The following is a 27292-nucleotide window of genomic DNA, read 5'->3' as shown; positions in this document are numbered from 1 at the left end:
GTTCAAGAAGACCTGGGTTCAAATCCTGTCTCAGATGCCAGATGTGTAACCCTGAGCAATTCGCTTAATCTTTCTTTGTCTGTTTCCTCCTCTATGAAATGAGGACATTGGACTTGGTAGCTCCAAACTCTCTTCTAGCTCTACATCTTTGACCCCATGACCCTACTTCCTCTTCCATGTGACCACCCCTGAAATGCTTGAACATAACTCCTGTGGTCTTCTCTTTTCTAGGTTAAAAACTTGCAGTTTCCTCAACATCCTCAAATAACATGGACTCAAGGCTCAACACCATGGTGGTGCTTAGTATAATCTGCACAGTCACCATCTTCTTACACTATGGCTCCCCAATGTGAACACATTGCTCTAGATATAGTCTGACCAGGCAAAATGCAAAGGGATTGTCGGCACATTTTTTGAAAAATACTTTTATAATGAACTTAAGAATCATCAACAAACATGAGCATTCCAATATATTTAGAAATATGTGTGTGTGTGTGTGTGTGTGTGTGTGTGTGCGCGTGTGTGTGTGTGACAGAGTTTACAGGGATATGTATATGAAGCTCAAGCTCACTTTAGCTTTTGGAAGCTCCTGCAGCATCCTACTGACTCATATCAAGCTTGCAGATCACTAAGACCTCTAGGTCTTCTTTAGACAAGCTGCTGTCTAACTGAGCCTCCCTCATCTTGTCCTTGTGAAACTGATTTTTTTAACATGAGGGTAAGACTTTTTATTTTGCCCTAATAAATTTCATCTTATTAGATTCAGCCCAGTGTTCTAATCGGTAAAGATCTTTTTGAATTCTGTTACCCAGTGAACCAGATATCTTTCCCAAAGGTGTGTAACCTCCAAATTTGATAAGCATGCTATCTAGGACTTTATTGAATTCATTGATCAAAATCCCTAGGGCACCTGAATGGAGGCTTATTGCTAAATTAACAATGACCCATTAGTGACTACCCTTTGAGTCTGGCCATCCACTAATTCGAAATCCACCCATCCGTTTCTATCACCTAGCTCACATCTTTCCATCTTTTCATGAGGTAACTCATGAAATGTCTTGCTAAAATCTAGGTGAACTATGTCTTAGAATTCCTTTGATCTACCAGTTCAGTAACCCTGACCAAAATGGAAACATACTTGGTCTGGCATCACCTGGTCTGGATGAAACCCTGCTTGTTTTGTTAGAAAATTTTGTCTCATAATGAGAAAAAAATCTTCCTCCTTGTAACTTTCAGTCTTTGGTCCTGGTTTTGCCCTGCAGGGTCAATCAGAAGAAGTCTAATACTTGTGCACATGACAGCTCTTCACATATTTGAAGACAGCTATCTCTGTCCCAGGGCTATTTTTGCTAAAAGGAGCAATGCAAAGCCTCCTATGCTGCTATTTGTTATCAGGTCTGGATTTGAAAAAAAGGCTTGTTAGAAGAAGAGGTGGGATGTATTGACTGGTGTAGCAAAAAGAAAGCCTGCCAAGAGCTGAGTCACTAGCTAGTTCTATCCGCTTACGAAAGCCACTTCAACTCACAGGGAAAATGAAGAAGTTGGACTAGTCAGGGGTTCTTAACATGGAGTTTATGAACTTTTAAATATACATTTCAATAACTTCAGTATAAGTGGTTTCCTCTGTAATCCTATGGATTTTATTTCATGCAATTAAAAACATTAGTACGAAGAGAGGTCCGGGGTCTTTATTAGACTGCCCAGAGTCCATGACACAAAAAAGGTTAAGAATCACTGGACTAAATGACCTTAGCGAGATGAGTAGGGCAGGTTTTATTTTAGATACTATGTTATATTACATTATATCATATCATATTATATCACATCACACTATACTATACTATACTATACTATACTATACTATACTATACTATACTATACTATACTATACCATACTATACTATACCATACCACACTATACTATACCGTACCCTACTGTACCATACCATACCGTACCATACCATACCATACCATATCATACCATACCATACCATACCATACCATACTATACTATACTATATCATATGATGTTCTATGATCATTTTGGGGGCAGCTAGGTGACACAGCGGGTGATGTGCCATGCCTGAAGTCAGGAAGACCTGAATTCAAATTCAGCCTTGGATACTTACTAGCTGAGTAACCCTGGACAAGTCACTTAACTTCCATTCGCCTCAGTTTCCTCATCTGTGAAATGGAAATAATAATAGCATTTACTTTCCAGGGCTGTTGTGAGGATCAAATGAGATATCTGTAAAAGCGCTTAGCACAGTGTCTGGCATGCAGTGAGCGCTGTATCAGTGTTAGTTGTTATTATTATCATTGTTATTCCCATTTGACAAACTGGATCTCAAAAAAGATCAAGTGATTTTGCAATAAAAACAACAATAATAGTGTTAATAAAAGCTAGCATTTGCATAGCAGCTCAAGGTTTGCAAAGCGCTTTACAAATATTATCTCCTTTAATCCTCATAATGACTCCGGAGATAGATGCTATTATTATTCCAATTTTACAAGTAAGGAAACTGAGGCAAACAGAATCCCAGGGTCACACAGTTAGTAAGTGTCCGAGGCCAGCTTTGAACTTGATCCAAATACCCTCTGGCTTTGTGTTTCAGAGTACATTTCAGTTGATCTGTGAATTAATTCCCCACCTTATTCTCACTGTCCCTTATGTGTATAGATAGCTAAGAGTTAGGGTGTACATTTAAACCCTAGGCTTGTCTGCTGGGCTGGGGGGAAGGCAATGTGATGGCTTAAGAAGGATTTTTTTAAAAGTCTTTTTAAATCCCTCTCTACAGCGTGTGCTGTTCCCAGAGGTAAGCAGCTGGCATAGCATCTGCTTTCAGAAGCAAGCGTCCCTGGGACCCCATCCTGGCTGACTCCCCTGCTAATCTTATTCCTTTTAAGGGTGGGAGCCACAGACCCAAAAAAAGAAAAAGTTCCAAGGCATGACTATCCCGGAGATGGAGAGCTGGCTAGCTGGCTCCCCCGGGGGACACTAAATTTAGACCAAATGTTGAACTTGAATATTCCTTATAAACCAGCTGTACGTTTAAGTTTCACAGAGAACTACCTCTTAGAAATGTTAGCCACTAGAAGGGACCCGGACTTCATCTTGGCTGGCTGTTCCCGAAGGCAGTGAACACACCTGAGAGGGACTCAAAATTATGCTTTGTTCCAACAATCCTTGTTATTTGGCTTTCTCTGATAAGGGCCATTCTGTGCCTCAGTTTCTTCAACCCTAAAATGAGGGGGTTGGACTCAGTGGCCCCTAAGATCCCTTCCAGCACTGATCCATGGTCTCATGTCACCCCTTAATCTTCTCCAAGCTGAACACTGCTGGTTCTTTAACCAATCCTTATATGGAGCACTGTGGTTGTTCTCCAGTTTGTCACTGTCTTTTGAAATGCCTTTAGTGCCCCAACAGCCTTTAAGTTCCTTATTTGTCTAGCCTGGGTCACCTAATCAGTGTCAGAGCTGGGAATAGCATCTAGGCCTTCTGATTCATGCTTCTGTTCTCTTTCGGCTAAATTGTACTTGACTTGATGCATTTAGCCCACAGATATTTACCGGTGCCCACTACAGACAAAGTACCAGGACAGCCATGAGAGAAAGTATAATTCCACAAACCCAACGGGTACGTGGGTTATTCATTATCAATAATAGTCTGCCGCCCCTCTGCTTCCACCATGCAGCTTTCCAATGCTTTTGATGAGACCTCCACTCTTCCATTGTTTCTTCTCTTGCCTCTTCTGTTGACTCATTGTGGTGTGGAGGGGATGCTAAGCTAATACAATCTGAGCTCAGTCAGTTGGTACTAAGCCAGAATGGCTTCGAGTGGAGTTCTGACAACAGACTGTGTTTCTGTCCAAGGACTGGCCCAGCTAAATGTGGAGAGGCCCATCCCCAGCTGTTTGGACAAGGAATAAATCTTTTGTATGTGGCAACCCATGTGAGAGACAAAGACACAAAATGGCTCTGGGTCCTACAGCCAAAGTGATGGTGGTGGAGTGGTAGAAATGGGAACCAAGGGTACGAAAAGCCACAGTTATTAAATGGACACTAATGTAGCTGTTGGTACACAAAGTGTACGCGTTCCAACAAAAGATATACAAACTACATTTGGAAATGTTCTGTGTACACATATCACAATTCAGTAAACAAACAAAAAATCAAAACAAAACTTCAATGGGTCCTCCTTTCCCTTCGTTCCAATTTCATAAGTGTATAAGACCAAGCATTTATTTAGAGACAATTGTGAGAGTTAGAAGATTTGATGAAGGCCTGCCTCCAAGAAGCTTATGGAGTACTAAAGGGGAAAAACACCATAGCAAATGACTGTAATGCGCAGTATTACAGGATATGTGCAACAGAGAATTGCAAAGTGATAGATGAGGTCTGAGAGGGAATCATGAAAGGTTTCCAGGAGGAGGTGGCAGAATTTGAGCTGGGCTTGTTTATTTTATTTGCTTATGTGATAATTGGCTGAACATTAAATATAAATGTTATTATAAACATTAAGTATAAAATGTAAACATTATATATAATTTATTTTTTTAATATACAATTTTTAAAAAGATGAGTAGGAATTCAACAGGCCAAGATGGGGAAGGGATATTCTAGGTATAAGGAGAAGCATGACCAAGGCCCACAGGGATAGAAGGACTATATATATTGGGGCAGGATCGGATGGAGAGGCAAAGATTAGTTCGGTCTGGCTGGAGTGAAGTGTTAAGAAGATAATATAAGCTTGGAAAGGCAGGGAAGGTGGAGCAAAGTTGTGTAAGGCCTTGAACACCAGACAAGGAGCATGTACTTTTCTCCCTGTCAACAAGCACTGGGCACCTCCTAGATACAAGCACTGTACCATTTGCAAGAATATTTGGGTCTAATGCTAGCTGCCCTCATGGAGCTTACATTCTAACAGAAGAAACAATATGCACATTGATAAGTATATATAGAAGACATTCCAAACAGGTATAAGGTAACCTGAGGGAAAAGGGAGAGAGGCTCATCCAGTGGAGGGATGCAGAAAAATGTCATTCAGTAGATGGTGCTTGGGCTGAATGGTGAAGGAAGCCAGGGATTTCAAAAGGTGGAGATTAGAAGGGAGTGCATTCCAGGCATGGTGGGGCACCTAGTGCAAGAGGCCAGTCTGGCTGCACCAAAGAAACAATATCAGTGTCACAAGTAGTAATAATGTAACAAGTCTGGAAAGGTAAGATTGGGCCAGGTGGGGAAGAGCTTTAAAAGACAAACAGAGGAATTTATAGTTATCCTTGTAGGAAGTGGGCAGCTAGATGGCACAGTGGATAGAGCACTGGGCTTGGAATTAGGAAGACTCATCTTCATGAGTTCAACTCCAGCCTCAGATACTTCCTAGCTGTGTGACCCTAGACAAGTCACTTAACCCTGTTTGCCTCAGTTTCCTCATCTGTAAAACTGAGCTGGAGAAAGAAATGGGAAACCACTCCAGGATCTTTGCAAAGAAAACTCCAAATTGGGGTCATGAAGAGTCAAACATGACTGAAAATGACTGAACAACACGTAGGTAATAGGGAACCACTGGAATTTACTGAGCAGGAATATTACATGGTCAAGTCTGAGTGTTAGCATATCAGGGCCCTGCCCAAGCACCACTTAATGGTTATTTTTTGGGTCCTCCTGGCTCAGAGTGAATATGAATAGTGACTGTTTTTCTTTTGGCCAGTAACCCTGAGAGTCTCCCCTCCAAGTGTGATTTTTTTTTAGAGGGGCCACCCCTTGACTCACTTCTTAAAGAGGCATGTTCACTGAATGGGTGTTGCCTCACTCAAAATGAAAACCTGAAAAGACCTTAGCTTAAAAGGGCCAGGGTCTCCCAGTGCATCCTGAGCTATCTCCAGTCATCCTGATGAATATCTGGCCACTGGACCCAGCTGGCTCTGGAGGAGAAAGTGAGGCTGGTGACCTTGCACAGCCCTTCCTCACTCAAAACGAAGTCAATTATAAGTCATGTCATCATCTCCCTGATGTCATGGTCCTATTGGAGAACAAAGAACAAACAAAAATAACATGGAGGATGAGATGGAGTGGGGAGAGATTGGAGGTGGGGAGGTCAGTTAGGAGGCCATTGCAACAGTCCAGGTAAGAGATGATGAGGATGATGTTCAGAAGAGTGGAGAAAAGTATTCTTTTTGTCAGAGTCCTTTATGTTAAGATATAAAGAGGACAAAAAGCTAATAAGATTTGGCAACTGATTGAAAATGAAGAGTGAGGGAGAGTGAGGAGTGTAGGATGGCACCAAGTCTGTGATCCTGGGTGACCAGGGAGATGGTGGTACCCTCAACAATAACAGGGAATTTGAAGAAAGGAGTAGCTGGGGGCGTGGCAGGGAGGTAATGAGTTCTCTTCTGAACATGTTAAATTTCAGACATCCATGGGGCATCTAGTTAGAAATGTCCAGTAGGCAATTGGTGATATCAGTCTAGAACTCAGGAGAAAGAGTCTAGGAACAGATTTAGAGATCTGAGAGTCCTTTGTGTAGATATGATTACTGAACTCATGATGCCACATAGTTATGTCACCAAGTGAGAAAGCATAGAGAGAAAAGAAAAGAGGGCCCAGGACAGAACCTTGGGGCAAACCTATGGTTCAAATATGTAAGCAATGCTCTGTGAACAATTGCACATTTTGGAGATAAGGAATGACATCATATCACAGACCTGCATAAAGCAAATTATTCTGTAAGTGATACGCAGGATGGATGCAAAGAGTGGAGGCTATTGCAAGAGGCAGGTGGGAGATGATGAGGACCTGCCCTAGGGTGGATGAGTGATGCTTAGAAAGTCTATTAAGAGGACTAGTTAACTGGTCACATAGGAAAGGCAAGGGAGAAAAAAGAATTATAGGAAACTTCAGGATCACAAACATGAGAGACAGGTCATACTCCACTAGAATTCAACTCAATTTAACTAGCATGTATTAATTATATGTCAAATACTGGGGACACAAAGGCAAAAATGAAAGTAGTTCCTGCCCTCACGGAGCTTATATTCTGATAGGGAAGACATAGGTGGGGAGAACACAACATGAATCAAATGAAATACAAAGACTCTACAGAAGTAAATGCAAGGTAATTTCATGTGCGCAAACTAAGAGGGATCGAGACAGGCCTTGTGTAGACACCTGAGTATGATACCTTAAAAGGGGCCAAGAATTCCAAGAGGGGAAGAGGGAGAGCATTTCAGGCATGGGACACAGTCCATGCAAATGGCTTGGAGATGGGATCATGAGTTCTATTGGAGAAAGGGATTGTGTCTTAATTAAATTTTATATCTAACTGAATTGAATATTGATGCCTAAAAATGCTTGTTGAATTGAATTAATCCTTTTGAAGATAGAATTATGTGAATATCTTTTTTTTAATTTTTAATTTATGGAATACAACAAGCATTTCCATGACATAGTACAATAAAAAGATGATTGCATATAAAACTACAAATCTACTATCCTTCCTTTCAAATATACAACAAAATTATCATCTAAATTGCTTTTTGTTTCTTCCTTCCCTGCCTCCCTGCCCTAGAGATGACTACCATAGGACATAAATAGGTATATGTATATATGTGTGTGTGTGTGTATATATATATATACACATATATATGTATATATATGTGTATATATATATGCACACATACATACATATATATATACATACATATATGCACACATATATACATGCATGTGTGTAAAATTATTCTAAGTGTACTTCTATTTATCAGTTCTTTCTCTGGATGCAGATAGCATCTTTCTTCACATGTCCTCCATAGTTAATTTGGTCATTTATGATAGTCAAAATAATCCATTCACTTTCTTAAAACAATATTGTTGGGGCAGCTAAGTGGCACAGTAGATAAAGGTCTGGCCTTGGAGTCAGAAGGACCTGAGTTCAAATACGGCCTCAGATACTTTACACTGACTAGCTGTGTTACCCTGGGCAAGTCACTTAACCCCAACTGCCTCACCAAAAAGCAATATTGCCATTACTGTACACAGTGTTCTCTTGGTTCTGCTCATTTCACTCTTCTTTATTTCATGCAAGCCTTTCCATGTTTGTCTAAGATCATCAAGTTCATCATTGCTTATAGCACAATAGTATTCCATCACAATCATATACCACAACTTGTTCAGCCATTTCCCATTTGACAGGCATCCCTGCAATTTCCAGTTCTTTGCCACCACAGAGAAAGCTGCTATAAATATTTTAGAACATCTAGGGTCTTTTCCTTTTTCCTTAATCATCTTTGGAAATAGAGCTAGTAGTGGTATTGCTGGGTCAAAGTCAATTTAATAACTCCTTGGGCATAATTTCAGATTGCTCTCCAAATGGTTGGATCTGTTGTGAATATTCTTAAACCCTGTGGAAAGTACATGATTGTTGGAAAGGGCTGCTCAAAACCAGCCCGTTATTGTAAGGAGGACACCTGGAAACTTCCAAGACAATAAGGAACATGCAAGTATATCTCATAGACTCAGAGCTGGAAAGGACCTTTGAGCTTATGAAGTTTGGCTCCCTCATTTTATAGATGAGGAAATAAGTCTAGAGAGGGCTAGTGACTTGTCCAGAGTCACATAATTAGTAAATATCTTGAGGCAGGATCTGAATCCAGGTGCCCAGGGTGGGGTGGGGGAGGTGTTTGAAAACAAAGGGAAAGTTGTTTGGGCTATCATGGTTGAAGAACTGGACAAATAAGGTTGAATCATCCCAGAATTATTGGGACAAGGTGCCAGCATGACACAAAGGACCTTTTGAGCAATGCTTATTGGAATTTTGAGAAGAGAACAATCCTGTAAAGCAGAATTCTTTTCTGAAGATTTCATGCACTACCCATTATCACACAAGTCCTCTGTTTCTCCATGAAATATTGATGATGGTGATAGCTGATATTTATATAACGCTTTCAAATTTGCAAAAGACTTTGGATACATTATGCCCTTTGCTCCTGACAACATTCTTGGGAGGTGGGTGCTATTATTACAGATGGGGAAACTAAGGAAACTAAGTGATCCCCACATACCCTTGTCAGCCTAAGTCTAGAAACTATTGACTAGGTACATGTGTGAACATACGAATGAATGGGAATGGGAATATGAATGAATCTCTGTGTGTATGAGTATAGCTACTGAGATTAATGAAGCTTAATTGACAGACTCTTGATTAAGGGCTTCATAATTAAGATTCTTATAAGCTAATAAATCTTTGAAAATTAGGATTCCATGCCTGCTGCTCTTTCCTAATAGCTAGCTCCCTCCTCTGGTTCCTTCTATTTATTGGCACAATCATAGCTTGGGTGGCATTGCTGATTCAATAAATTAATCTCTATGGAGCTCAGTTTCCTCATTTGTAAAATGAAGAAGTTAAACTACATGATCTCTTAGGTCCCTTCCTATCCTTATATCTGATGTCCTCTATTCTTGCCCTCTTTTACACATGTGCATACCTACATATGCATCCATAAAGTACACATGCATCTATACATACAAACATACATGTATACATGGTATTGGAATCCAGGTCCAATGCTCTATGTACTGTAACACCTAGGTAGTAATAATAATGGCTAACACGTATATAGCACATCCTTATAGCATTTGCTAATTTCCAAGGTATACATGCTCACACTGAAAATATAACACTCAGCTCTTAGAAGCAAGTTTGAGCAGGCTCCAGCATACTTCTGCTCATAACCTTCTATTCCTGAGGGTTGGAAAATGGTTTAATCTGGACCATAGGTATTAGAGGCATTTGCTATTTCATGTGAGGGAACTAGGTGGCATACATAATACATAGAGAGATGGATTTGGAGTCATGAAGACCTGAGTTTGAATCCTACCTTAGACACTTAAGTAGTTGTGTGTCCCTGGTGCAAGTTACTTAACCTCTGTTTACCTCAGTTTCCTCTTCTGTAAAACACAGTTGAAATCACATTCACAAAGGACTTTGCAAACCTTAAAGCACCATATAAATGCTAGCTATCATTATTAATATATTTGTCTGCTGTTTACTCTATTTTAAGTAAATTGTCCCTTTTTTCACCCCTTTTGTCATGCGATTAATATGGTCTGGTTACTGAGGAAGATATCCAAAAAGGGAAGATAGGGGCTTAGAGCCAGCATCAGTTATAGATGGTGAACCCAAACAGGTTTTAAGATGTTTAAATAGCTAGGGATACTATGTGGGTTTAAATCTTTCAAAAATAGTTTTTGCAGTCACCTTTTTCCTCCTTCTGGAATCCTTGACAGCTCAGGGTCCCTGAAAGTCTTAACTTTATCCTTGGCCTACTCTCTATCTTGTTCAGTTCTCATGAAGGAATATTCAATAACCACTTATTAAGGCAGATTCTACCTTTTTCTACAGCTTAGCTTCCCCCCTCCCCTTTTGTTGTATGTTAGTGTGTGTGTGAGTGTGTGTGTGAGTGTGTGTGTGTGTGTGTGTGTGTGTGTGTGTGTGTGTGTGTGTGTGTGTATGCTCTGACCCATAACACCAGTGGCCATGAGGCCTCAATTGCAGTTACTGTCTTTCCTAGAGTCCATCTGCATCGTATCAGCCCTTTCCCTCAGTCAGAAGCAGTTTCCTTCTTGTTTCAAAATCTTGACTTCCCTTTTGGACCACCCCCTAATAGAACCGGGGACAAAGTAGTTGCTCCTTCTGCATTTTAAAATCAGGTGCCCTGTGAGTTGCTATCAATAGAAGACTTTGAGCCTGCATTGTGGCAACTGCATTGTGATGTATCACAAAACGAATACTCACATGCCACGGGGAACAGTTTTCTGACATTGATAAAAGCCATATGGAAGTCTCTCTCTTTGAGTTGTGTCCAGAGCAGCTATTTGGTATCTGGTTCTACCCACCAAGTTTTTATTTCCTATTTAAAGGAGTGCATCTGTGGAATAGAGATAACTGACTGACCTCTCCTGGACCTAACGAATGATCGTGCAGGGGTCCAACCTTGCCACCCCCAGAGCTAAACTTTACAGGAAGTTTAAGGATTCCATGAGTTGTAAGTGAGGAGGAAATACATTCTATTTATACCCTCTCCTGGGTGCTAACTTTGATTAGAGGAGAAAATGGAGAGACCAGGAAGTGGGTGAGATGCCTGAGGGTGGGTAGAGAGGAGTCACAACCAAGGGTCTAAAATAGGAGTTTTTAACCTAAGGTCCATTACCTTGCTTTTTAAAAAAAATTTCAGTTAACTGTATTTCATTATAATTGGTTTCCTTCGTAATCCTACATATTTTATGGATTTAAAAATATTGTTCTGAGAAGGGCTCACCAAACAGCCCATGACATAAAAAAGGTTAAGAATCTCTAGACTACATCTCTGGACTCTGGCACGAAGGTCTGGCTAGAAGCACCAGAAGACACATTTCAGAAATTTTCCTGGGGCAGCCCTGCATAGTTGGCTTGTGTTGAATTGCTAAGAAGTAATCAGAAATGATGTTTTCTATTACCACTCTGAGAAGAGGAGGCATAAATTCTGAGCAAGTAAGAGTCATTCATTCTACAGATTCCTTGAATTTCTGTTTTTAGAACCAGATTTGGCATATCTGATCCTCACAGGACTGCCCTACTGTGGGGTCAAAGGTCAGGTAGGGGGATGGTAGACCAGCTGAAGGGCAAAAAAGACCTTCAGGAGCCAAGCTTAGCATCTATCAGGACTTGGAGGTATATTCAGAGAACTCCCAGTTGGCTATTTAGATCCATGTGAGTTAGGAAAGAATGTGAAGTGAAACTGGGTCACCCATTTGGGGGTCAGCCTAGATCATTCCCTCACTCCTCCTCACCCACCTCCAACTTCCTGGAGAGGCTCCAGAATTCTCCCCCCTCCTCAGAGATCACCATCTTCCTTACTATTACCCATGCTGATAAGAATTTCCCTGGAACTTCATGGACCTCCATGGGAGAATGACTGAACCAACAGAAATAACCATGATACCGGCAATGTAACATAAAATGTAAGAACCTGATGTAAAGACCCTCTGATAAAGACCCACCAGGTAAGAACTGGCTGAACTTCTAGGTATGTGACGCTTTCTAGCTTCAAATAACAGCTCTATCTATGTACGGGACCACCCCTATCCAAGCAGTAAGAGTACATCAGTAAAATATCACAGAGAGCAAACAACCCCTTGTCCTAGGACCAATGATTAGATTATAAAGAGTTGAGAAGTTTAGCGGAACAGCGGGAATGAACAATTTTTTTCCCCCTAAGAATTTGGCAGGGAAATGGAAGAGAGATATAGGATGATAGCTTGGTTTCCTCATTTGTAAAATAAGGTTGTTGGACTAAAGGATCTCTAAGGTTCTGCAAGAGTACCTTATGAGTCTATGACTAGGAAATGCTAGGACATTACCAAGAAAGGCTATGGAATTTCCTTACCAGAGAGTCTGGCCCATTAGAATGGGTGTGTCTTGAGGGCAGAGGCTGTTTTTTGTTGTTGTTGTTTTTCGCCTTTCTTTGTATCCCTAGGGCTTAGCACAGTGCCTGGTACATAGTACGTCCTTAATAAATGATCCTAACCCGCTATCCTTCCATCTCTCCTTCTACTTCACTCCTTCTTAACCCAGTCTTTGCTCTTCCCATGACCTTCAGTCTCTCTACCCACTGCCCCTCTCAGTTTCCTAATCAATCTCCTCTGCTCTGGTTCTACTTGCTTCTGTCTTCACATTTTCATCTTATAGTTGACACATTCCACTATATATTATCCTTTGCCTTTGAACCCCTTGGCCCCTGTCTGTTCCACTGTTTACCTCCTGCTGATCTTCAGACCTATGTCAACACCACTGTTCACCTTCTCCACTCTTACTTCCATGCTGCTGAATGCCACTCACCTGTACTGACTGGGTCCGCTGTAAATTTATATTCTCTAATCTTGGCTGGAGACGTGTTCCTCCATGACAATCCCTTTATTCTTTCCTGATTGTTTCTCCATTACAATCCCTGAGTGACTGTTACAAACCTTTTCCTTTCTCTTTATGTTCCTTTTGTCTTCCCTACCCCTTGCCTCACTGCCCCAACATATGACTTCACTTCCTATTTTGCTGGAGGAAAAATGGAAGCAGTTTATCATGAACTCTGTCATCTACCATACTCCACAGGTAAGATGCTTTTATATTTCCACCTACCCTCGCCTTTGCTCCATACTTCTGGTTGGGGCTAATTGCCCCACTTATGTCTATGATCCCATACTGTCACACCTCCCCTAGGAACTTGACACATCTCTTCATTTTCCCCTATTTTATTTAATCCTTTCTTGTTATGTGTAAATGTATGTGAGTCCCCTCCAGGTGTGGTGCTGGTAAATATTTAACAACTGGATCTCCCAGAAAAAAAAAAGTATACATGACATACCTTTGAGTTTAATCACATTATTAACATTTTCTCTGACATTTTCTTAAGTCTAGACAATTAACAAAACAATAAATCAAGCCCTGATTTTCAATAAATCTATTAATAAACACTTATTAAGTGCAAGATTCTGTGCTAAGCATTTAAAGAGTGAGGGGACATATTCAGCTTTATTTCCCATGACACATTCTTTCTGCACTACCATGCTCCCAGTCATCCAGGCTCACAACCTAGGTGTCATCCTCAATTCTTCACTCTTTCTCAACTCTACTTCCATCCATTCTGCTACTGGTCCTATCAGTTCTCTCTTCAAAACATCTCTCTTGTATGCCTGCCTTTCTCCTCTGACCCTGCTACCACCCTGGTATGTGTCCTTAAGCCTGAACTATTACAGTTGCCTTTTGGCTGATCCTCTCCCCACTCCAGTCCATCCTCCACAAAGCCACCACAGTGACCTTCCAAAGCATAGGACTGATCACGTCACTCTGTCCCCTATTCCATAAAGTCCATTGGTTTTCTATTACCTCCAAATCAAATATAAAATCTCCTGTTTGGGTTTTAAAGCCCTTTATAACCTGAACTTCTCCTAACTTTTCAGTCTTTCTTGTACCTTACTCCCTTAAACACACTTTACAATCTGATGCCACTGGGCTCCTTTCTGTTCCTCAGACAAGATACTCCATCTCCCAACTCTGGGCATTTCCTTTGGCTGTCCTTCATGCCTAGAATTCTCTCCCACTTCATGTTCTCCTCCTGGCTTCTCTGGTTTCCTTCAAGTTTCACCTAAAATCCCACCTTCTGCAAAAAGCCTTTCTCTATCTCCCTTAAAGCTAGCGCCTTCTCTCTGATATTCTCCCCAATTTATCCTACTTCTATCCTGTTTGTTTCTATGTTGTCTCCCTCACTAGCCTGTGAACTTCTCAAGGGCTAGGGATGTTTTTACCTTTCCTTGTTTCCCGAGCATTCAGCACAGTGGCTGCCACATAGTAGGTGCTTACTAAATGTTTGTTGACTAGTCAGGACTGTGTCTTCAATCCTCCAAAACAGTATAGAGTGAGGCTGATGACTTTGCACAGCTCTGCCTCTGCCTTTGCTTAAATCCAATTCATACGCAAGTCAAGCCATCACCCTCCTGATATCATTGGTCCTCTTCAAGAACAAAGGATGAACACCAATAACAAGGCACATAGTGGGTGTAATATAAATGATAGTCCCTTCCCTTATTTTACAGATGGGGAAACTGAAATTTGAGAAGTTAAGTGACTTGTCTGCCATTTAGAATGAAGGATGAACAACAACAATGAATCCTATGCTCTAAGACATTGCTCATCCCCTCAATTGAAATGCCTTTCCCTCTTTTTTTCCGCCTGCCTAACTGAAATCCCAGATTTATCTTTCAAGTTTGCTTCCTTGGAGCCTTTTTTTAGTTTCTCTGTCCCATACTGAGCTCTCTCTTTCTTGAACTCCCTTCAAGGCTAGAGTTGGTGAACCTGTTTAGCTCTTTATTGTTCTTAAACGGTTCCATGTTTATGTGATTTCTCTCTTCCATCTAGATATCTGAAGGCCAGAAGTACTTCTTAGTCCTCTGTATCCATCTAGGTCTGGCAGGGTTTCTGAGCTCATGGTAAGTACTCACTAGGGACTTATCAGTCAATTGAGACAGAAGCCCATGCGCTCTTCTTCTGGCCCTTATCCTTTCACTAGGAGCCCATCACTGAAAGAACATACAGAAGAAAAGGATGTCAGATCAGCTTTTATTAAAACAAATGCATAAGTCAATGCCTTTCTCCTTGCTAAAAAAAAAAAACTATCAAGGGGAAGCCTCACAGAGTGTCTAATTCAAGAATAAACAATTCATAAAACCAGAGACAGAAAGAGAAAAAGAGAAACTCCCCAAATTAAAAGAGCATCAAGAGATAAAGAGGAATTATAACACCTAAGAGTTGCATTTGAAGCCAGAAATGACTAGTTCTTTCTTTATTTGGTTAGGCTCATAAGCCCTGTCTTTCCACCCTACCTGACTTATGCAGACCCACTTAGGCACTTAGGCTAAAAACGTAGTAGGAGTGGTGGGTGGGCAGAAACGCAGAGCATGTCTTTCCTTTCTGAACACCAGTGTCCAGTTTTGAAAGTCCTCCTCCATCTGGTTTGATAACCACCCCCAAGGGATGGCCTAAGTAGGCAGATTTGTGCAGCAACAAGAAAGCTTCTTCCATAGACCACACTGGATCTAACAAGTAGGTGGTTTAGGAGAAAGAACAGAACTTCCATATCCCCAGTCATGGCCCCTTCCAACAGGAGTACAGGACAGTCTTGTTACTGCTGTCCTCAAACCAAACCTCTTCGGGGAGATCACAGAACTGGACACCTCCACACAGCTGGTGATCTGGTACCTCCCATGGGCACCAACTTGAAAGTCTTCCAGAGAAATAAGGTGGAGAATGCAGAGTGGACCTTTTCAGTGTGTTTTCTCCACCTCTCACCCCTACCCCACCTCCTGCCAACCTCTCTTTTTGGTTCATAGCAATAGGATTTGGATCTATCTCTGAGAAGTATGATGCCCCTTTGGAATTTGTTTTCATAAAGATGTGGAGATACCCCACTGGTGATCAGTATCCCAAAGAAGGATCACTGGTGGAAATATGACTTCCTACATGTATTCCTATTAACATGACCTTTGGTTCTTAAAGAGGATGGGGCATGTGAAGCAGTCTAGAGTAGGGAGAAGAAAGAAAAGCCTCTAACAATTGATTGAGATACAAAGGAAGTTGTAATGTGGGTGGTTTCCAAGATTCAAGTAAAGTCAATTTGCTCAGTAAACTAGTGCAGGGGCAGGCACACTGGTAGAATGAACATATCCCTGGGTAGACAACATAACCAAGAAAATATTTCCTTCTGATATCACAAAGTCAGGCATTGGTGTAGAGGCACTTGCAAAAGTGAAGCTGTTGTCCAAGATTAAGGGTCCAAGAGCCTGTTTTTAAGTCAGGAAGAGGAAAGAGACACACCAAGACAATATGTGGGCCCTAACCTCTACCCAAAGGTGCAGCCTTAGGGAGACAGCACCTTGGGAAACCTGGCTGATCAAAGCTGCCCAGGCTCACGCTTTTGGCTGGGATCTATATGGGATCTATATATGGATCTCACAGACCAACCTCAGCGGGAATAAATAAGGCTGAGAAAACTTAAAAGACTTAGTGGGTCCAGGCATTTCACCAAGACTTAACTATGGTGGTACTTGTAAAGCTCTGGTAAGCATGGGGATGAGGGGGCCAGCTGAGGTTCTGAAGGCTACTCTGGGCCCTCTTGCATGTTCTTAGCAAAGTGGGCAAACAGCATGCCCTTCCTATGGTGGTATAAATCAAAATCTTGGAACCCTGAATGATTTTGCAAAGTATCCCATCCCACAATCACTCCCCAAACCCAATCTGCCCCACTTCAGGCCTCTTGAAATGTCTTTATTGTGTACCTTCAGTGTGTGTGAAGAGAAGGAGGGAGCTCCTTTGATGGCCCCCCACAAGCACTACGGGTATGATGCCCAGCTTCTCCCCTTCCTTTATGGTGCCTCATTTCTGTAGAAAAGAGCAAGGTTATTATGACCAGAGCTCTCTCAAAAAACCCAGCAGGGCAACCAGGAGAGGAAACCGAGGACCCCCACCCAATGCATAGGCCCAACCTTGACATACTTCCCTACTCCCAGCCCTTCCCCCCTCCCCGACCCCCGACTCCACACGCCCCTTGCGACCATCCTGAGCACGATCACACCGACAGGTCGTCTGACCTGGCCTTGCTGCTAGCCTTGCTCAGGCGGCGCTTATCACTGTGGTAACTATGGGGGAGGCGGTGGGCGTTGGAAACCCCATTAGCCACCCCGGGCTCCTCGGCGTATTGCATGTGCAGAAATGCCCTCCCTGCGGCCTCCTCCCGGCCCTGGACTTGCTCGGTTGCCAAGTTGTCTGTATTCTGCCGGGAGGCAATGTTATTGCTGAAATGGCTGCTGTAGAACTTCCCACTGGAGTCGCCCTTTACACACTCATTAAAGTCTGGGGGTGGCGTGCAATTCTGGACCCCCTCGGGCCGAGGAGGAGGCAGGATGGCCTCCACCCCGCCAGGGCAAGCCTGGGTGAAGTGGCGCTTGGCTTTCTTCCAGCCCAGATGGTAGAGTTCAGCCAGACTGAGGCAGAGGGACAGACCCCCCACAGCCAGCATGAATATGATGAAAACGTTCTTCTCCGTGGGCCGGGACACGTAGCAGTTGACGGGGTGGGGGCAGGGTTTCCGGCGGCAGATATGCAGGGTTTCCAGGAAGATGCCATAGAGGAGATACTGGCCCACGATGAACGCCACCTCCATGGCGGTGCGGATGAGGATACTGCAGATATAGGTGTTGAGCAGAGTACCCTGGAGGATGATCCTTCCGCTCAGCTCCTCCCGGCAGGACAGTTCAGCCTTCGCTGCCTGGTACTCATAGGCGTCCGTGCCCTTGGACTCCTTGGCCCTCTCCGCCTCCCTCAGCTTTCGCTTCTCCTCCATGCGAACCGTATGCATTGCGTGGCCCATGTACACCAGGGACGGGGTGGACACGAAGATAATTTGCAGCACCCAGTATCGGATGTGGGAGATGGGGAAGGCTTGGTCGTAGCAGACGTTTTCACAACCAGGCTGCAACGTGTCGCACTGGAAGTCGGCTTTCTCGTCCCCCCAGGAGGACTCTGCTGCTGTGCCCAGCACTAGCATGCGGAAGATGAAGAGGACAGTCAGCCAAACCTTGCCGACCACTGTGGAATGTTTGTGGACCTCTTCCAGGAACTCCCCGAGGAAGCTCCAATCACCCATCTCTCCTCAGGCTGCAAGGAAGAGCACACGCACCTCTGTAGACAAGAGAGAAAAGAGAGGACGGATCTGTGAGAGCCAGGAGACGTTCAGAATATGCTTGAATGAGTCATTATCAGTAAGACTCAAAATCGTGACTTACTTATCATTAACATTGCTTCTATTTCAATAATTAACAATAATTCAATAATAATAAGTCCCTTTCTCCTGCCTCATTGTAGAATGAGGGTGATAGTGGATTTCCAAAGGTTGTACCAACTATGGGCAAACTGGAAAGACTTCAAGTTGGAAAGGCTTCAAGTATGGGCCTGGTGATAGGTGTCCTGTTTATCTTTTGAGGACCTGTTCAGTTAGCTGAGTTCAGAGAGACTTGTTTCCAGAAGCTTAGATATGAGGTGATGACATTTTTTTAGTCACGGGGAGTTCTCAAAACCATCTATGAAGGTGTAGACCAGTCAAGATTTACATCACTGGAGAGTGTACTCTCACGAATGAAATCATGGATCCTTGAAGGAAGATGATGAAAGCAACAAAAAGTGGGTAAGCCAGGCAGCTCTCTGCTTGCTGGTAGAGAATACCTCAGAGGATGGAAAGGTTTGGGTGGATAATGGACCCAGATTCTAGGAAGATGAGCAGTAATATTTATATAGCACTTTAAGGTTTTCAAGTGCTATATATGTACATACACATATATGCATATGTGTGTAGATTATATATGTATAAAATTTACCCCATAAGGTTGTTGTGAGGGATCAAAAGATATATCTCTCTACATATCTATACGCACATATATATACAATATACATACACACATAACATATATGCACATATAAACACATATCATACATATATAATGTGTGTATATTGTATGTAAGCATATAAATATATATCAAGTGAGAGATATATCCTTTGACCCCCAACAACAATCCTGTGAAGTAAATGCTATTATTATCCCCGTTTTGCAAATGAGGAAACTGAGGCTGACAGAGTTGAAGTGACTTGCCTGTGGTCACACAGCTAGAAGTGTCTGAGGCAGGATTTGAACTCAGGTCTTTTTGACTCCCTGTATCCAAGACTCCCAACTACATCACCTCTTTGCCCCCAAAGCATCAAGAGTTTTGGCTGCTGTGGGTGAGAGAAGGGAAGGAACAATGACAGATGTGCCCCAGATATCGCAGGGAAGGTATAGGGAATGTTGGAACATGGCCTCAGGAGTGGTGCTGTTTGAGAGAGTAGCCTGAGAGGGGTCATTGAGGAAATTTTTAAAATGTAGTTTTCCCATCAAAAGTGTACTCTGGTTGTGTGTTGGAAAAAGCCTAAAGAGGGAGTGTAGAAGGCATTGGAAGTGAGGTCAGAGTGTAGTCAGGTCAGTCAGTCAGGCAACAAACATTTGGTAAGTGTTTACTCATGTCAGGTCCTGTGCTGTGAGTGCAGATAGTGTCCTGTTTGGAACGGATGTGAGAGTAAGTGATTTAATGGGCAGTAATGCAAGCACAGAAAATGAAAAGCAGATTACACCTTGGATCCGAGTGTATGTATAGGGATAGGGCTGTGATTTGGAATCTAGTTCCTCTCCCCCCTCATTTCTCCTGTCCCTCACCCTCCAGCACATTCACACACAACACAGACCAGCCCAGAGCAGAGTTAGCTGGGACGATCAGATTCTACCTTGTGCCACAGAATCTGAACTGGGAATTTCAGAACTCTGTGGGATTTGTTTCTATAAATATTAAGTACCTGCTGGATACAGAACATTGTGCTAAGCACTGAATAACATAAAACTCAAACTTTTTCACCCACATACAACCTGACAGGTTGGTGTATGAGATGCTCCCCAACAAAAAGCTCAGTCTGAATGAAGCAATGAACAGACACCAGCGCTGGCAAGTCAGTTGAGAGAGTTGTGGGTCTCTGTCTAAAGCACTTAAAGGCTTACCAGCAGCACACCAGGAGTGACTGCGAAGGATGTGGGGAATACAATTATTTGCAGTATCTGAAAGCTGCCTCTTGCTTTGGATTTGAATTTGTGGTATTGCACACCTTGGGGATCATCGGGTCCTGTTTGCTCATTTTGACAAATGGGGAAACAGATGCTCTGAGCACAGTGGCTTGCCCAAGGCTTCCTCACACAAAGATAAAAACTGAGAAGATAAGCTCCCCTTCCAAGGGCACAATACTAAGCTGATTTTTCAAACTTGTCTGAACCCACAACTGTTAAGTGCACCCCAACAGAGGTCCTATGCTGATCAAAGGGGCAAGTCTACCCTGGTTCCTCCCAATCCCCTTCCCCTACCAGCCCAGTGATCTTTCCACCGTGTCACATTCAAGAGGAGAGAACGATTATTTCCAATTTTTCCTGCATTTTGCTTTGTTTGTATATAGCTGTCTATTCCTCTGGATTTGAATTCGTAGTATTGCACCTTGGGGATCATCAAATCCTGTTTGCCTGGCACATAGCTGTTGTTCAGTTGTTTTTCAGTCATATCCTACTCACTTCATGACCACATTTGGGGTTTTCTGGTCAAAGATACTGGAGTAGTTCGCCATTTCCTTCTCCAGCTCATTTTATGGATGAGGAAACTGAGGCAAAGTCAAGTGACTTGCCCAGGGTCACACAGCTAGGAAGGGCCTGAGGCCAGATTTGAACTCGTGAAGATGAATCTTCCTGACCCCAGGCCCAACACTGTATGTCACTGGCACATAGTAGGACTTAATAAATGGTTATTGACTGACTGTTCTGACTTCCTCTGACATGCTAAGCAAGCTGAGTTAATTCCTCCTCATATTTTCCAAGTTATCTCACATCTATTCCAGCATCATGAAGGAGCCTTTCTTTGGCAAGACAGTATAACCAGGAACTCTTAGTTTAACACTTACTTGTATTTACAAGTGGCAACCTTGACTTTCCCATTCTTTAAATGACCAAAAAAGTGGTTTCACCACCCCACCGTTGGTGTTGTTGCAGTTTCTTCCCCCCTTCCCCCCCAAACTGGAGACATCATTGGACATTGTAGGTACAGGAGCATAATGTTTGCGCAGCCTGAAGAGACAGAAACTGGTATCAGGAGGCCCGGATTCATTTCTTGGCTCTGCTATTAACTATAAATGCTTATGCCTTGGGAATGCCTCCCTTCACTGCTTCTTCTTCAATTTCCCCAGGTAAAGATAGAACCAATAATAATGGGTCATCCCTCAAATACTTATATGCATTTCTAATTCTCAAAGTGCTTTGAAATTCTTTCTGAATTCCTGTGAGGCAGCGCATTATTAACAGGAGTTGCTCACTTTAAGTAAACTGAACATCTGCCCATGTGGATTTCTATAAAAGATAAATTAAGGGGTGCTTTGCTTAATAAAATTCTGCTGCACAAATATGAAACCGCTTTTATCATTGCAAATGCTTTCATCTCTCTGGTCCTGGGGGATCCTCACAACTCTGAGTCAGAGAGTGGAGCTTACGCCAACTCAGAAATCCATGAAGGCCACGGAGCCAGTGAGTTGTCCAAGAGTCCCACAACTACTGTTTGTTGTCCTACTCCATCCTCCCACACCATCGGAATCCTTATCCAGTATTCATGCCACTAATCCATGGCTGCCTCCCTCCCATCCCCCACCCAGACCCCTTTCTAGAGGGAGTCTGCTGATTCCTCAAACTATCTAGGTCCATGATTGTTTTTCTTTTGGTTGGTTTTTACCTTCGAATAAAGGAAGGCAAAAGGCATTTATTAAGCACCTACTATATACCAGTCACCATGCTATGTATCTGACAAATATCTCTCTTGATCTATACAACAACCCTAGAAGGTAGGTCCTAGGTAGTGCTATCTAGTGAGCCTGGAGTCATCTCTGGGCCTAGAGTCAGGAAGACCTGATTTCAAATCCAGTCTGAGGCGCTTACTAGCTGTGTGACCCTGGGCAAATCACTTACCCTCTGTTTGCCTCAGTTTTCTTATCTGTAAAATGGGGATAATAATAGCACCTGCCTGCTGCGGTTGTTGTGAGGATAAAATGAGATAATATTCATAAAGCGTTTTGCACATAGCAGGCACTATATAAGTGTTAGATATTATTGTTATCGTTATTTTACAGTTGAAAAAACTGAGGCAGCAGATGTTACATGATGAGATTTGAACTCAGATCTTGCTGACTGACTACAGGCCCAGCACTGTCTCCACCGCGCTGCCTAGAGGACTTCTAAGGAAGCAGAAGATGGATCTTTAGTTAAACTGATGTAGGGAATTCTTGCGGTGGAAATTTCCCTCTCTAATGCAAAGCAATAGCTCCTTATGATTTAGTCTTAGAGAACTGCCTAGGGGACTGAGTGGCTAAGTAACTTGCTAATGTTTACACTGACAGATTGGTCAAGGAGAGGACTCGAACCCAGATTTTCCTGATACCAAAGTCCACTTCCTGCACACTATGCCTCTCAGGTATACTTATAGAATAGGATTCCCCACCTTCTAAGAGCTTATTGCTTAAAGAAAAGCAAAATGAGACCGACTCCGTTTGCCAGATGGGTGGACTGAGGATCAGAAAAACAAATTGGTTTTTCATGGGTCATACATTCACTTAGTAGAACTTGGAAAAGAACAAAAAAAAGAAAGAAATCATAAGATGCGAGAACGCTGGATTCAAAACTGGAAAGGAATCACTTCAGAAATCACTTTGTCAGAGGCTCATGGATCGAGAGCAGAAGGGACCTTCTGGGTCATCTGTTCTGACCTCTTCCTTTCACTCCTCATGAGTAAACTGAGGCCTAGAAATGTGAAATGGCTTATCTAGTGTCAGAAAAAGAGAAGGAAAAAGCAGAGCCAGGATTCTACCCCTAGTTTTGACTCCCAATCCCATTTTCTTTTCCCCTATGCCCCAGTCCTTTCTTCTGCTTGCTGAGCAAAGCTGTCATTAGGGGGAATTTCAAAGTCATTATACTCTACTGGGGACAAAGACAGGGTGGCTCATGATCAGACCCCAGTGGTCCACAGAGAGTTCAGGAAAATCACTTCCAAAGCTGATTAACTTAACTGCTTTCTGTTCAATAGGAAGTAGTCCATTATTTTTTAAAGCATTTCAGCTGAAAGAAGCTTTTTGCAGGGGTAAGAATCATCCTGCCTGAAGCAGCAGCCCATGCCTACCACTTTTTTCAACCTGTTATAATTGTCAATAAATACCGTATCGTCTTTTCCCCATCACATCCAGGTAAAACGGCCAGCAGATTCCGCCGCTGGACTCAGCACCAGCCACTGGATGGGCTGGTAGCTCCAGTTCATCAATTTTTCATCAGTTGTGAAGGTCTATTGTTCACCAACATCAGGGAGATGATTGTGGCAGAAGTGGAGTGTGAACGACGCCAGCATTTGACAAATAGCATCATAGGGCTTAATCATATAATAATAACTTGGAATCCTAGAGACTGGATGGGTCTTTCTGCTTCACATCTCTGCCCTCCCCAGCTGCCAAAATGATTTTCCTAAAGTCTGACCATGTCGCTCCCCTACTCAATAAACCTCTCTGGCTCTCCATTCCCTCTCATATTAAATATCTGTTTGGTACTTAAAGTCATTCATGACCTCACCCCAACCCACCTTTCCTCACTTGTTGGACATTATTTTTTTTTTACTTTTTTTTTTGTTGTTGTTCCTTGCTATGCAATGGGGTTAAGGGACTTGCCCAGTAAGTGTCAAGTGTTGGAGGTCGAATTTGAACTCAGGTCTTCCTGACTCCAGGGCCAATGCTCTATCCATTGCACCACCTAGCTGCCCCACGGGGTATACATTATTCCGCTTCACAAAGAACTATGGTCCAACCCAACTGGTTCTCTTGTACCTCTTCATACGTGGCAGTCTATCTCCTGTGCCTTTCCACAGGCTCTGTCCCTCCAATATACTCTCTCCTTGCCTCTGCTGTTTAGAACACCAGACTTCCTTCAAGTTCAAGCACCGTTTCCTACATGAAACCTTTCCCGATTCCTTAAGTTGTTATTGTGTACACTCCAACTATGACTTAATCTAACTGTAATGGGGTGGAGACAGAGGGTGGAGAGACTGACAAATGAGGTTCCAGTTCTGGGAGGCTGCACACAAGGATGATGCTTGCTATTAATCATTTGCAAAGCACTTTACAAATATTATCTCATTTGACACCCTCCCCAGCAACCCTGGGAGGTAGGTGCTATTATTTTGCTATTATTTGACCCCGCCCCCCAGTTTACAGACAGGGAAACCGAGGCAGGGAGAGATTAAGTGGCCTGCCCAGTCACACAGCTATTAAGTATTTGAAGCTGGATTTGAATTCAGATCTTCCTGACTCAGGTCCAATGCTCTATCCCATTGTGACATCTAGGTAATAATAATGACAATAATACTAACAGTAACATTCATATAGCACTATGGGCCAGGCACCATGCTAAGTGCTTTATAAGTATTACCTCATTTGATCTTCTCAACCACCCTGGGAAGTAGGTACTGTTATTATATCTATATCTATTATATCTATATCTATATCTATATCTATATCTATATCTGTATCTGTATCTGTATCTATATCTATATCTATATCTATATCTATATCTATATCTATATCATCTATATCTATATCTATATCTATATCTATATCTATATCTATATCTATATCTATATCTATATCTATATCTATATCTATATCTATATCTATATCTATATCTATATCTATGTATCTATCTAATCGCCATTTTACAGATGAGAAAACAGAGGCAAACAGGGGTTAAGTGACTTACCCAGGGTCACACAGCTAATAAGTGTCTGAGGATGGATTTGAACTCATGTTTTCCTGACTCCAGGTCCAACACCACCCACTATGACACCTCTTTATCAAAACAACAATAACAACAACAATCTTTGCTTCTTACCAGTGGGTCTTGGGCCAAGACCTAAGACATAAATGTGCTGCATTTAAAAGGATATTGGGAGCCAGCATAGAACTGGGTTCCAATTTTTGTCTCAGATGTTCGCTAGGTAGGTGACAATGGGTAAATTCTTGAACCCCTCTCAATCTGGGTTTCCTAAATTGTAGAGAAGGGATACGAAGACCTTTCTTATTCATGCAGCCCCTCACTGGGCTGCTGCTGCACATTCAAAGACCTCATGGCAAACCTCAAGTGATAGATAGACGTCAGCTGGCTGTCATTAGCGGGATCTTGGCTGTTAGGGCTCGGCTTCCCCGCGGAGCAACGCTCTGCTTTTTAAAAAGCGCCAGCCAGGTACCTCACGACCTCCCCCAACTCTTCCACGGCAGAGCTCATCTGGGCGCCCAGACCCCAGACGTTCCTGCGGACTTTCTTGCTCTCAGACAGTGGTCAACTAATTAATGTCCCCAACCCAACTGTGGATAATGGCTTCAAATAGTATCTCCCCTGGGGTTATTTGCATTTTAATAGAGGATTCTTGAATAATAACAACAATGCTAATAGCTTGGCGCTTTTTAAAAAGATTTACTGAGAACAGACCTGTGAGATGAGCAGTGCAAATATTATTATCCCCACTTTACCTCCCGTCATCAGCACCCCACTGCCTGGATAGGCATCTCAAACTTACCATGTCCAAAATGGCACTTCTTACATATGCCCTTGAAACCATTCTCCATCTAAACTTTCCTATTTCCCCTACCACTATCCTTCTATTCATCTCCATTCTCAACCTTGGGAGCGTCATTGGATTTTCGCTCTCTCTGGACCCCGGGTGATAGGAAGGATCACAAATTTGGAGCCAGGAGGGAGCTTAGAGGTCACAGAATTCGACTCTCATTTGACGTATGAGGACAGAATGAGATTCTGAGATCCAGAAACATTAAGGGATTTACTCAAGGTCACACAGCTAGTAAAGAATCTGAGATGAGATTCAAACTCAGGTCTTCAAAGTCTTGTGGATTCTACCTCCATAACATCCCTCACAGCCTATTGAGAGGTACAAAGTGCTTTCCCCAAAACAACCTCATAAAATAGTTAATCCAAGTATTGTTACCTCCATTGTATGTATGAAGAAACTGAGGCTGAGAGGTTGTAACAAGGAGCGGGATTACTCAACTGAGGGGTAGGGGAATGAGATTTAAGTCTGGACCCCAAAGGGCAACTAGGTAACACAGTGGATAGAGGACCTGGAGTCAGGAAGACTCATCTTCCTGAGTTCAAATCCAGCCTCAGACGCTTACTAGCTGTGTGACCCTGGGCAAGTCACTTAACTCTGTTTGCCTCAGTTTCCTTAACTGTAAAATGAGGTGGAGAAGGACACAGCAAACCACTCCAGTATCTTTGCCAAGAAAAGTTGGACCCAACTGAAAGACTCCTGATTTTTCTACTATATCCTGGGGTTATACATCTTTAGTGATGGAATTTCAGGCACTGCGTTGGAGTGGAGAGACAACTGAGTAAGGTATGTAACTCCCTCATAGCAATCTATGTGGGCCTCTGCTGCCCATTCACTATTCACACCACTGACTGCCTGGGTCTCCTCATCACTCATGGGGGTTGGGTACAAATCCAAGCAAGCAAGCCGGTGCCTATCCTCAGGGAGCTTACATTTTAATGGAAGAAATAGCATATGAAGGGCAGCTAGAAGGGGGTTTAGGGAAAAGAAAGGGTAATGGGGAAATCACAAAGGAATCTGGGGAGAATCCAGGCTTGAGTGGGGTGAAGCATAGCTGGGCCCTTTCCTAAAATGGTGGTTCTCAGGAGGAAATCATCAATGCAGAGAGGAAAGCTCCAGGTAAGCAATAAGACTGATGAAGAAGGAGGAGGGTTTCAGAAAGGATCCAGGCCTGAGTGAAGGGCTGGGGCCCTTCTTAAAATGATGGAGAAGGAAGCATTCTTTGGAATATCTCAGTATCACTGGCCCTTCTAATCCAAATTTCTTTTGCAGTTACCATTCCAGGCCCACCTCGAGCTACTTAGGGCCAGGCTTGATAGTGGTTCCACTTGGTGCTCAGACAGATTCTTAGCTGCACTTAAGGGCTGGGCTGGGAGAAGAGGGGGAAGGGTCATGAAATTTCTCCCTACCAGCTATCAGAGGGTTTTGTCCTGCTTAGCCTGCTGCAGAGAG

General features: G+C 42.8%; 1 protein-coding gene across 2 annotated transcripts in view; it reads right to left on the bottom strand.

Moving 5' to 3' along the window:
* Positions 1–15131: 15131 nt before the first annotated feature.
* Positions 15132–27292, bottom strand: part of GJA5 (gap junction protein alpha 5) — a 34314-nt gene continuing 22153 nt past the window's right edge. The window contains exons 1-2 of one of the 2 annotated variants that reach the window (XM_021003603.2): positions 21102–21795; positions 15132–18262 (exon numbers count right to left, since the gene is read on the bottom strand). In XM_021003603.2, the coding sequence (XP_020859262.1) occupies positions 17151–18227 (1077 nt within the window). In that variant the 5' untranslated portion in view covers positions 18228–18262; positions 21102–21795 and the 3' untranslated portion in view covers positions 15132–17150. Of the gene's footprint in view, positions 18263–21101; positions 21796–27292 lie in introns of those variants that run through there. The other variant, XM_021003584.2, reaches the window with a different exon arrangement.

The sequence above is a fragment of the Phascolarctos cinereus genome, unplaced genomic scaffold (assembly GCF_003287225.1).
Source record: "Phascolarctos cinereus isolate Bilbo 61053 unplaced genomic scaffold, phaCin_HiC Scaffold_5;HRSCAF=322, whole genome shotgun sequence".
Lineage (NCBI taxonomy): Eukaryota > Metazoa > Chordata > Mammalia > Diprotodontia > Phascolarctidae > Phascolarctos > Phascolarctos cinereus.
Note: the sequence above shows the minus strand (reverse complement) of the source record. Positions and strands in the feature narration are given on the sequence as shown.